This window comes from Saccopteryx leptura, chromosome 2, assembly GCF_036850995.1.
Source record: "Saccopteryx leptura isolate mSacLep1 chromosome 2, mSacLep1_pri_phased_curated, whole genome shotgun sequence".
Taxonomy (NCBI): Eukaryota; Metazoa; Chordata; class Mammalia; order Chiroptera; family Emballonuridae; genus Saccopteryx; species Saccopteryx leptura.
Window position 1 is genome coordinate 344167107 of NC_089504.1, and position 13024 is coordinate 344180130.

At 45.0% G+C, this 13024-nt stretch overlaps 1 protein-coding gene across 2 annotated transcripts; it reads right to left on the bottom strand.

Moving 5' to 3' along the window:
- Positions 1–1699: 1699 nt before the first annotated feature.
- Positions 1700–11067, bottom strand: G6PC1 (glucose-6-phosphatase catalytic subunit 1). 2 transcript variants are annotated; one of them, XM_066364083.1, is made up of 5 exons: positions 10724–11067; positions 8438–8547; positions 5646–5751; positions 4935–5050; positions 1700–3350 (listed from the first exon to the last, which is right to left on the bottom strand). In XM_066364083.1, exons 1-5 carry the CDS (start codon positions 10951–10953, stop codon positions 2839–2841), a joined length of 1074 nt encoding a protein of 357 aa, XP_066220180.1. In that variant the 5' UTR covers positions 10954–11067; the 3' UTR covers positions 1700–2838. The 2 variants fall into 2 exon arrangements, with proteins under 2 accessions (XP_066220180.1, XP_066220181.1); XM_066364084.1 differs by having other exon boundaries at positions 10894–11060.
- Between the last annotated feature and the right edge of the window lie 1957 nt (positions 11068–13024).

Genomic DNA, 13024 nt, shown 5'->3' on the forward strand with positions numbered 1-13024 from the left:
CTTATTTTATGAAATACTTTTGAATATGGTATCTTCATGCTTAGAAACAAATGCTACCTCACTGGGAGGATTAGTATAAGTTTTATAATGTCCTTTGCTCACAAGAAATAAAATTTTCCTTTCATGGTTTGAATTAATAGTCATATCTGGTATCTGAAGGCTGGTTTGATACAGCTGCCAGTCTTACCAGCAGCCATGGGGGTACAGTGGTGAGGCAGGAAGAGAGTGGGGCACGGACTCTGGACTCAGACTGCCTGGCTCCTAAACAGGCTCCGCCATTCTAGACAAGACAGCTCTTCCCTCTGTGTCCGTTCATATGTAATGTGAGGGTAAATTAAAGCACCCACCTCACAGAGATGTCAAGAAAATCAAGTGAGTAAACTGTGTAAATAAATAAAATGCACAGAACAGAGTCTGGCATATAGTGAGCACTCAATAACTTTTATCTGTTATCATGAATCCTCACCAACATTATCAACTGCCAGGGGCTGGGGCACTCTCTACTTTCTGCCACAGTCGCATTGCAAGGAACCTGGACATGGTCCCTAAAAGCAAATAAATCATCAAGGATGGGGACCCTGCCTAAACAGTGGGGTTCAATTCAGACAGGACAAAACCATTTCTCTTCTCCCTTAGTGAGACCATTAGAGTCTCTTAAGGGCTGGTTCCCCTTGAAGAAATGAAAACATTAGGGGGACTCAGCTATCTCTTATAAATACATTCCAAAGTTTGGGGTGAGCAGATCTCACTCTCAGTAGATCCAGGGTTATGCTGATGAGTCAAGATCTTTGGACCGCCTGACCGGACAGTGGTGCAGTGGATAGAGCATCGGACTGGGATGTGGAGGACCCAGGTTTGAGACCCTGAGGTCGCCAGCTTGAGCACGGGCTCATCTGCTTTGAGCCCAAGGTTGCTGGCTTGAGCAAGGGGTAACTCAGTCTGCTGTGGCCCCCTAGTCAAGGCACATATGAGAAATCAATCAACAAACAATTAAGGTGCCGCAACAAAGAATTGATGCTTCTCCTCTCTCTCCCTTCCTGCCTGTCCCTCTCTCTGACTTTCTCTGTCTCTGTCACTAAATAAATAAATAAATAAATAAATAAATAAATAAATAAATAAAATTTTAATGCTTAAAAAAAAAAGATCTTTGGACCCAGGAGGAAATAAATCATCCAGTGGAGAAACGTACAATAGCTCCCTTGAACGCTCATTGGTGCTATGATTTGTCCAAAGTGTTCAGACTTTCTTTAACTATAACCCCAAACCTTGCTGACACAGGGTTATGGATTCCAGAGTCTGCCCAGTCTTGTTCTGGGCTACAACTTACATTCTCTGACTGCTTAGTTTGGTAATGACCGTGCCTGTCTGCCCTCAGGTTGTGGTTTGATTCCATAGAGTAACTCATGCTGCCGACCTGTGGTCTGGTAACTAATGTTCAATCTTGGCCAATGATATTGCACCTGTGTTGATGTGCTCAGCTCTACCTGTGCTCCATGGACACTATAAGTCTCTCCATCTGTACTGGGACTTCTGGCCAATCCAAGATAAAGCACCTTTTTTCACCAAAGGGATAACATAGGTACACAGAAACTAAATTTTTTGTTTAGGGAAATAGTGAAAGAACTAGACATTTAGCTAAGCCAGAATTAGAACCTTCAGATCCCATTGCATCTAAAATATAGTAATCAACGAGACTTCATTCTTAAGTAAAATGTTGTTTTAATAAAATACTGCACATATATATTTTTCTTTTCAAAGATGTTATGACCAGGAAGGCTGGTGTGAATGGTAATATATGGTGAACTATATAATTAGTAGCAAAAACAAGGACTCTCAAATAAATAGGCTTCAGCATTTTTTTTTTAGGACACATTCTACAAATCTGCTGAGACTGAAGAACAGGCAAGGAGGCTTTCCCTCCCAGAATGCTCTTGGTTGGCTTGGCGTGGAGAAAGGAGTCATGGTTACCCTCCAGGAATGAAAAGTAACATTGGAGTGACCTTCTGGAGAGGGGGATCTGCCTCTCCTTGCCCTCTCCTTGCCTTCTCGCCCACGATTTCAGAGCTTAACTGAAATATAACGAAAGCACCACCACAGAGTCACTTTTAGGCATCTGAGTGTCCTGCAGGGCAGGTGTGGAGCCAGTGGAAAATTCTGCAGAGCTGAGCTAATGAGGTCTAGAGTGATAGAGAAGAAGCTGAATGTTCTGACTTAGTACAAATCTAGGTCACTGCAGACACTCGGAAATCCTAAGGAATACGATGACCACGGGTGAATAGATAACAGAAAAAATACAAGACACAGAATTTACTCCACTAACCACCTATTAATTACATGTTAAGTTGGTCCCCCATTATCGAGAGTCTATTACCTAAAGATTTAAGTACAATAAAAGCCATTTAGGTATTGTTTGACATAATTTGTATGATATTCAACTTATTAAAAAACCCTCCTTCATCCATCCTTCTTTTCCTACCAAATCCATCTCTCTTTTCTCCTTTTCTAAGTAAGAATGAGAATGAGTGGAACATTCCCTGGTGGGATTCCCAGCCTGGGATTGTGAGCTGTCCCTACCTGGAAGTCGACTTTTATATATCTGACAGAAGTCTTCAGGGAAAAACCCAGAATTACCCAACTTCTAACAGACAAGGCTTTCTCAAATACCCTTATTAGCTTTTCAAAAAATCATCCCCCAATTCAAGTAGAATTGCAAAGAAGGAGGGGGTTACCCAAGTTGACTCTGGCACTTCTGGCCTCAAAGTGGACTGGCAGAACATGCTAGTTGCCCTCAATCCTTGGCACAGTCGTTGACCTTAAATACTGAAGGCTCCACCTTCCTTATAAAGACTTCTTGTCTGGCTGGCCCAGGACCCGGGCAAGGCAGTAGGGGATGAGACTGGCAGATGCCAGGGGCACTGCCGCACTCTTGCAGAAGGACAGGATGTAGAAGATCAACTCGACTCGGGATGGGGGTTTCAAAGAGTCAAAGAGGTGCAGGAGGACGAGAGAGGCCACGATGCAGCTGAGGCGGAAAGGCAACCACTCTTTAAGCTTGCCCTTGCAGCTCTCCCTGTACATCCTGGAGTTGAGAGCCAGCCCCAGGCCAAAAAGGGTCCCCAGGTTCTTCAGGAGGCTGGCAAAGGGCGTGGTATCAATGTGGACCCATTCTGGCCGCTCACAGCATCTTTTGGCTTTCTCTAGAGTCCACAGGAGGTCTACACCCAGCCCCTTCAGCAGCAGGTAAAATCCAATGGCAAAGCTGAACAGGAAAAAGGTGATGAGAAAATACTTCTTGAGACTGGCATTGTAGATGCTCTGGATGTGGCGGAAAGATTCAGCAACGACAATGCCTGAGTGGAAGAAAGGGTGACAGTGAGAAATAGGAAAGACGCTGGACCTTCAGCTAGAGGTGGGTTGGGAACCAATGGGTGCCATGTCATCCATTTGTCACCAATTAAATCACTGATGCCAGATGAGAGGGTCAGCTAGTTTATTCCCATATGTGACTCCAGCTTTTCCTCAGCCATAGACTCTTTGATGGAAGAGTCATGTCACATACATCCTTCTATTGAATGCATGTTTCCTGTCAGGGGGTCCTCATGTCTCCATTTGAATACCCTCAGGGGTGGAGAGCTTACTCTCATTTGGGTAACCCATTTTATCTTTGAATGGATTTGATTATTAAAAAGTTTCCTCTTTGGCTGAGCTGAATGAAGTCTGTCCCCCTCTCATGCCATTTATCCGTCTCAGTTCTTTCTGCAGGAGTTAGGTTGTAAATGTAGAGTCTCTGTAACACATTTGAAGATACTCCTCTCTCACCTACACATTCCCAAGCCTTTCATATAAAGTGGCTTCCAAGCTCCTTCTCAAACATGGACCCCAGTACCAATTGCTGTGTTACTTTGTAGTTGTCATGAAATCATTATCGCTCTTGTTCTCTGTACTGTTTTCTGTTCTTACAAATCTCCGGGGGAAAACACTCACCATTCCCCCGAAGTTTTATATTCCAATGCTCCTGCAAAGTCAAGAAATTCTTTCTATACTTAACCTAAATCTTTTCTGCCCCTTATTAACTGGATTTAAGAAAACACAAATATTCAAAACTCTAAACCTATAAAAAAGACCAACTGTGGTTACCTATTAGGCTTGCAAATGAATTTATTTAAACAGCTTTGCTAGGACACTGCTTAAACTGTTAAATTTGGTAGATTCCTTTAAACTTAAACTAGGGCCACTCCCAGTTTAAGATCAGTAAGAAATATAGAATGTGAAAAGCTCGGGAATTTCAAGCTAATTTAATTGAGTAAATAATTTGGTGTAGCCCTGGCCGGTTGGCTCAGCGGTAGAGTGTCGGCCTAGCGTGCGGAGGACCTGGGTTCGATTCCCGGCCAGGGCACAAAGGAGAAGCGCCCATTTGCTTCTCCACCCCTCCGCCGCGCTTTCCTCTCTGTCTCTCTCTTCCCCTCCGGCAACCGAGGCTCCATTGGAGCAAAGATGGCCTGGGCGCTGGGGATGGTTCTGTGGCCTCTGCCTCAGGCGCTAGAGTGGCTCTGGTCGCAACATGGCGACGCCCAGGATGGGCAGAGCATCGCCCCCTGGTGGGCAGAGCGTCGCCCCTGGTGGGCGTGCCGGGTGGATCCCGGTCGGGCGCATGCGGGAATCTGTCTGACTGTCTCTCCCTGTTTCCAGCTTCAGAAAAATGAAAAAAAAAAAAAAAATTAAATAATTTGGTGTAGTGCAACTTTTCCAAAACACGCTTAGATCTGGGCACTCCTATAGAAACGAATTATTTCATATTGTCTACCCTAGACTTTCCACCCACTAAAATGCTAAAAGCATTGATAACTACAGAACAGGGCTGGAGTGCTAGGGTTTTGTTCTGATAAGGGAGAAATGGGATAGGTGGGGAGGAAGGGAGCAGGAGCAGCTGATACCTGACAAGACGCCAGCAACAACCTGATGAGGAAAATGAGCAGCAAGGTAGACTCGTGACAGACAGACGTTCAGCTGCACGGCCCAGAATCCCAACCACAAAATGACGCTCAAACACCTGCAACAGAAGAAGCAGATGGAAGATAACAGAACCCGGTTACAGATCCTTCAGCAAAGGGAACAGCTTCAGCGGGAGTGTTGAAGCCTAGCAAACATAGGAGCCATCCGTGGAATATTTGTCAATTAATTCCTATACTCAAAAACTCAAAGATGCCTGTGGCATGTGGTGAACTCTTGCGTGTGAGAATTTTATTTATACAGTGGCTGCATACCCAGAATTTCCTGTAGTGGGAATGAATATCTTATGTTTCTCTGTTTATTTTAGTCTGGATGGGATGACTCTATGGGTTGGTACAGAAATAGGTCTTTATTTAAATCCTGCTACTACTAGCTACCTGATCCGAGAAGCCCCTTTTACCATGTTAGGGTTTGTTTACTTATCTGTAAAATTAGGGTGTGTACTTGTGGGTCTCCTCCAGCCCTAACATTCTGTGACTAATCTTTACCCTCAGCAGACATGCCGCAACTCGTATCATTACCAACCCAAGGAGTGGGATGGGCTAAGGGGATGGAGGAAGAGCACGTGGTGTGTCAGCTACAGAGAAAACCACCTCCGGCTCTCCACCACCCACACCCCAGGGCTGAGTTCTTACCGAAATCTGAAGGTGGGCTTTTTCTTTCCCCGGAAGATAGAGAGGGTGGACGTGACCATCACATAGTATACACCTGCTGTACCCATGGCATGGCCGGAGGGACTCCCTAAGGGACAGGAAAGACATGAATAAGTGGACTAACTGTGAAAGTCTCTATTTAGGAGACTGCTAGGGGGTGTCATCTATTCATCCCTCTGTCCATCCATCCATCCATCCATCTTTCAATTCATCACCTTTCCATTTATCCACTCAGCCTGCCACTTATTCATTTATCCATTTAGTCACCTATTTAACAAGTATCTATTAAGCCCTTATTACACGCCCAGCACTGTGCTAGGCTCTGGGAGTACAGTGGTGAACAAAACCAGAGAAGGCCCAGCTCTTGTACCTTATATATACAGTCTAGAGATTACACAAAGAATCAGAGCACTGGATATATAATACAAACTGATTTGCCCTCTGTACCTTTCTTCCATTCTCTTCTCATGCACTCTGCCGGGCTCACGCTGGTCTCATGGCTTTTCTTTAAACATGCTGCCACCTCTTGGCATTGTTAGTCTTTCTGGTCAGACAACTCTTCTTCCAGAAATTTACTGGCTAATTCCCTTCCTTCCTTCAAGTTTTTGCTCAGCTCTCACCTTCTCAATGAGTCCTACCATGACCATCTTATTTTATTTATTTATTTACTTATTTATTTATTTATTTAGCGACAGAGACAGAGAGAGGGACAGACAGGAACAGACAGACAGGAAGGGAAGAGATGAGAAGCATCAATTTTTCGTTGCGGCACCTTAGTTGTTCATTGATTGCTTTTTCATATGTGCCTTGACTGGGGGAGGGGGTGGCTACAGCCCAGCCAGTGACCCCTTGCTTAAGCCAGCAAACTTGGACTTCAAGCCAGCAACTTTTAGGTTCAAGGCAGTGAACCATGGGATCATGTCTATGATCCCACACTCAAGCCAGTGACCCGCACTCAAGCTGGTGAGCCTGCACTCAAGCCTGCAACCTCAGGGTTTCAAACCTGGGTCCTTAGGATCCCAGGTCGATGCTCTATCCACTGTGCCACTGCCTGGTCTGGTGAAATTCTGAAATTGGTTCCCATTACTGATTCCTCTACTCTGAGACACAGAGGGTCCTGAGTGGTACCACCTGCTACCAAGATCCCCTTCTGGACAGAAGGAATTATTTTTCCAGCTGTTGAGAGTATAGTCACAGACAGGCCTTAGCTCTCAGCCTTCTCTGAGCATTGCCATCTTGATAAAGATTATTCTTTCCCCAAGGTGGCCTATACCTAATCACTGGTCTATATTGGAGTACAGGGGCCTGGTCCTCTTGACCCAGTTCTGGGCCACCCCCAGCTTCAGAGCTCCCTGTGGAGCTGGCTGAGGCTGAATTGCAGCTAGACTTCTCCTTCTACCCAGTCACCTTCTGGCTTCCTTTCATAAGTCTTGCTTCTGAGCGTAGCTAAATTCCTGCATGCTGATCTCTATCTGAGTCTGCTTTCCAGAGAACCCCAGAGGCAAAGCCTTGTCTTTTCTTTTCTCCTCTTCCCCTCTACTTACTCATCCTCCCTCTTCAAAACTATCATCTTCTAATATTCTATATATTTTACTTGTGTGTTATGATTTTGTATATTATGCACTCACACGCACCATTCAGCTATCTGCTTCACAAGGGCAGAGATTTTTGTTTTATTCACTGAACTATTCCAAGTTCCTAGAACAGTGTCTGGCACGGAGTAAGTGCTCAATAAATAACACCCAAGTGAATGAATATGGTCCAAAGGGAGCAAAGGGTTTGTGAGAATGAATAACTATGGGCTGAGCCCTGGTTTGGGGGTCAGGGATAGAGTCCCTAACGAAAGGATAACAGCACCCTTCTTTTTTTTCTTCTTCTTCTTCTTCTTTTTTTTTTTTTTACAGAGACAGAGAGAGAGTCAGAGAGAGGGATAGACAGGGACAGACAGGCACGGAGAGAGATGAGATGAGAAGCATCAATCATTAGTTTTTCATTGCGATACCTTAGTTGTTCATTGATTGCTTTCTCATATGTGCCTTGACCATGGGCCTTCAGCAGACCAAGTAACCCCTTGCTCGAGCCAGCGACCTTGGGCTCAAGCTGGTGAGCTTTGCTGAAACCAGATGAGCCCATGCTCAAGCTGGTGACCTTGGGGTCTTGAACCTGGGTCCTCCGCATCCTGGTCCGACGCTCTATCCACTGCGCCACTGCCTGGTCAGGCAACAGCACCCTTCTTAAGGGTGATTGAGATCTAAGGTGAGCGAAGGGGTTGGATATTCCAACTACCTACTGAAAAATGAAATCTATCCTTTGATTGAATAATATCAGTATGGCTATAACTAACAAAATACATGCAGGGTATGGGCTTGGACAGTCAGCTCAGGAGGACACAGCTGCCGGGCTAGGCCTCTGGGAAGGACAGCCAGGGCCCCAGGCCTCTAGGACTTAACCTTCCCTGGGCAAAGGGCCACAGCACACTTAACTCTATGAGCCCTTTGCCCTCAGTTGAGGGTGCTTGCCTCTCTGGATTAGCAATTAAAGTTCTGGAAACATTAGGCAGAGTTCCAAAAAAGCAGCAATATGCTATCAGAAGGCCTTCTTGAAGTCAATTAAAATGGAATTGTACCATATTGAAGACCATGAGAAAAAAGCTCAAAGGAATGGCTCTCCTCATGTCTACTTGACGACAGCTTCACCCACAACAAATGTTAATAAGTATCCACAGTGGACGAGGCCCACCCAACTTCTGTCTCTGCGGAGGGTGGGACTCTTACCTGGCCCAGTCTCACAGGTGACTGGGAACTGCTTTATCCGTGGTGCAGAAGCATCGCTGTAGTAATCTGTGTCCAGGACCCACCAGTACGGGCGCTGCCCAAAGAGAATCCTGTGGAAAAGCAGAACCGGTGTCTGGAGTTACTGAAGGGACCCCAGTGCCAGAGGCTCACACCTTCAAGCAGAGAGAGGAGCTTGGGAAGAATATCCACATGACCCTAAACAGAAAACTAGTAGATTGGCCACCTCCGGGAAGGGGAACTGGCTGGCTGGGAAGGGGCGAGGGAGGGAGACTTTTTATGGCACATCCTCTATGTCACTTTAGAATTTTGAACTATTTGAATGCATTATTTGTTCAAACATAAAATAAATAAACCTGAGATCCAAAAACCCATATTCACGGCCAGATATGTAACTTTTTATTTAAAGCCCAAGAACAACTTGTCCTGAAAGGATAGGTATGAAACTGTAGTTTGCAACTTGAACTTGCATGTCCTACCAGATCCCTCTTCTCTTTCTTCAGGCCTCAGGGATCAGAGTATGAGCCTGACTGGTGGTGGCACAGTGGGTAGAGCATCAACCTGGGGTCATGAGGTCCCAGGTTCAAAACCCTGAGGTCACTGGCTCGAACGCAGGCTCACCAGCTTGAGCATGGGGTCATCAACATGATCCCGTGGTTGCTGGCTTGAGCCCAAAAGGTCACTGGCTTGAGCAAGGGGTCACTAGCTCAGCTGGAGCCCCACCTCTTTCAAGGCACGTGTGAGAAGCAATCAATGAACAACCAAAGTGCCACAACTATGAGCTGATGCTTCTCTTCTCTCTCCCTTCCTGTCTGTCTGTCTGTCTCTCTCTTTCACTCTCTAGCGCAAGAAAGAGAGAGAGAGAATAGCCCCAACCCTGAGGACAAGCCCCCTCCCGGAGATGTGGCCCTCTCTGCCATCAGAACAACTCTCTGTAAGGACGGATAAAGCTTCAGGTGCTTGCTCTGTATCCTCTCCGCTTTGAAACAGATCTTAGACAAACCACTTCCCTTTTAAAAGGAGTGTTTTTCACTGTGGAAACAGGTGTCAGAAGTGGTGGAATAGTGATTCTCACCAAATCAGAGACAGCCACTAACTCTCACCTCTACTAACTCAGAGAAAATTCATCATTCTTTAATTGAGATTAACTGTTTGGAATAACCATTTAACTTTTTATTTTTTAGGATTGTGCTGTTGAATAGGGGGTGTTACAGACAAACCTTAGTAAATTTTTCAACAGAAATTTCAGAATGCCATCAATCTGCTTTAGGTTTCTGAGCCCAATAATTTTTTTCTATTCTAAAAAACTTTTATTGTTTATGGCCAAAGAATATTAGAGATGAAAGAGATTTAAGAATCATCTGATAGTAATCATAGATAGCTTTAGGGATAGTAAAAGTCTTAGAGGGCAGCTGGTCTGACTTTTTATTTTCTAGATGAGAAAAGAGGCAAAACCAGAAATGTGCTAAAGTCAGCGGCTCTGGCTAACAACAGTAAAATACCCAGGATTTTTGCAAGTCGAACATCAGTAGCTTGCAAGTGGCAATAACGGGAATATATAAACTGAATCAATTTATCAGCATGATATAAATATAGTTCTTAAAAGCCTTGTACCTGAAGCCAGCCGGCCTGAGTTTAAATCCTGCCTCTGACCGTTACTGCCCATGTGGTCTAGGCGCAGTCTCTTTATCTACAGATAGTAACTATCTCCAGAAAAGCACTTAGCACATGGCCTGGCACACACTAAATGTTCAATAATGTGAACTATAATTATTATTAAGGTCTCAGAGATCATCTAAGTTTACAGATTATAAAATAGAAACTCGGAGAGTTACTATGACTTGCTCAGGACAGGCAGCTGGTAGGTGGCTGAACAAAGCCTGGATGGATCCCAGTTCTCTGGATTCCTTCTCATTACCCCACACAACAGGGTTTTAAATGATCTGTTTCGTTTTTTCATACATCATTTTTCTTCTTTCATACATCTACCATTAAGTCAACTAGTCTGCTGCAAAGTAGCCTATAATCAGACTTTTCACCAAGTCTGGCTGACCTTCCATCCGCACAAAATAGCCTTCCTGTATCTTCAACTCACTGACAGGGTTGTCTCTGTCTTCTCTCATGATGCAGAGGATCAAAAGTCAGGAGAGGAGTAACCTGTGGCTTCCTGAATAGCATGGAGAAGGCAACTTCTGATGGACAGACATTTCCAGAAAGAACTCCAGCCTCTTTCCTTGCCGATCTCCTCTCTGTCTGGCTCTTACTCACCACTTAAAGATGAGGTTGAGCCAGTCTCCAATCACAGCTACCCAGAGGAGTTTGATGCCCACAGCTTCTCGCAGATGGAACCAGATGGGGAAGAGGATATAGAAGGCATTCCTGAGGTCTGCGATCACGGACACCAGGATGAACCAATCCTGGGAGTCCTGGTAATTCACCTGGAGGTAGTGTGTTGACTGGATCCCAAAGTCATGGAGGACGTTCATGCTTTCCTCCATCCTCACTCCCTGGCCCGTCAGGAAACTGGCAGCTGAACCCTTGCAGACTTGGTGATAGCTCTGCTATCAGCCTGCGTCTTGCCAGTTTTATACACCCTGTAACCAGTCTGCAGGTCAACCCAGCCCTGATCTTTGGACTCAAAAACCACTTTTCTCTAAAATCTATTGATCAAAGGTGCATCATCAGTAGGTTGATGCAAACATGTTCAGGGTGATTTACGTAAAATAAAAAAACAGGCACACAAAAACAGCCTGATCGGCCATGTACTCTGCAGGGCCAATTATTAACTTTGGCACGCTGCTTGAGAGTGCCAGGGCCTGCCCTCCCGGCTCTGAAACCCAGCCAGAGACATAGGACAGAGTCTAAATTGCCGTGGGTCTTGCAAAGATGTCTGATTTCATAAATCTGCAACTACACTTATCCAGGACAAAGAAAAGTCTTGGTGCTCTAGCATTTCAAGTTTTAAGTTATTAATTTAGAAGATAGTCAGTTCTATTGTACTGGGAACTGTCATCTTGCTGGGCCTTTCTTAACTGCATTAGAGTCTAGGAAACGTCTCTGGTTTGGGAGCTCAAACCCTCTGCCATATGGCTCCATAGCTCAGAGTCAGAAAATAATAGTCTTTGAATGCACTGATGAATTAATTCATTGAATATCTTTAAAGTTAGGACCTTTAGGGTTTTAACACATAAGTTTAAGCAATAAAATGAATATGCTTATGCAAAAACAATATGATGAATATGTAGTTCTAAATAAAAACCCAGCAAATTGGTGACTGGGGACTCTGGAAGGGGCTTCTGTAGTTTGATCTTTCATTCATTTGTACTTGGATATATACATATATTCACCAGGAAGTCAATGTGATTTTATTATGGCCACAGACATAGACAAGGCATAAATAAAAGTAATAAACACCCAGTCCTGAGAAGCAACACTGCCTTCCCACCGGCGCAGGCAGAAGTCACCTGCAGCAGCAGCGGGGAGACCAACACCTCACACTGGGGTCAGCTAGGACTCTGAAGCAAGCAGGGGCTGGAGCAGGTGATGAACTGAGGTATTTTTTAAGAATAAGAGCTAGTGGCAGTAAAACTTTTTTAAAAATCCACCTGAATTTCCCACCAGAAGTTCATATTGCCTTGTAAGGGGTAGACTGGGGACAGAGAAAAGGAACTCGGAGCTAATGAGTCTGTAGCAGAGGTAGACAACATTCCATGCTGGAAATGATGAAAACATCACCCAGGAGGTATGGTCTGGCACAGGGGTCGGGAACCTATGGCTCGCGAGCCAGTTGTGGCTCTTTTGATGGCTGCATCTGGCTCGCAGACAAATCTTTAATAAAAAAAATAATAATGTTAAAAATATAAAACATTCTCATGTATTACAATCCATTCTTTTCCTACCATTCATGTTCATGGTTGCGGGTGGCTGGAGCCAATCACAGCTGTCCTCCGGGACAACACCAAATTTTTATTGGATAATGCGTAAGGTACACGGGTGGTTGGTTGTATGGCTCTCACGGAATTACATTTTAAAATATGTGGCATTCGCCTGACCAGGCGGTGGTGCAGTGGATAGAGCGTCGGACTGGGATGCAGAGGATCCCGGCTCGAGACCCCGAGGTTACCAGCTTGAGTGCGGGCTCATCTGGTTTGAGGAAAAGCCCACCAGCTTGAACCCAAAGTCGCTGGCTACAGCAGGGGGTTGCTCGTTCTGCTGTAGCCCCATGGTCAAGGCACATATGAGAAAGCAATCAATGAACAACTAAGGTGTTGCAACATGCAATGAAAAACTAATGATTGATGCTTCTCATCTCTCTTCATTCCTGTCTGTCTATCCCTGTCTATCCCTCTCTATCTCTGTAAAAAATAAATAAATAAAAATTAAAAAAATAAAAATAAAATATGTGGCATTCATGGCTCTCTCAGCCAAACAGGTTCCCGACCCCTGGATCCCCAGCCGCCATGGGCTCTCTCCCACCCACCTCAAGTAGACTCCAACTGCCCTTGACATTGTCTCTGCTGGTTCAGATAACCCTGTCCTGCCATGCCTCGCCTGAAGAGCAGGTGTGGT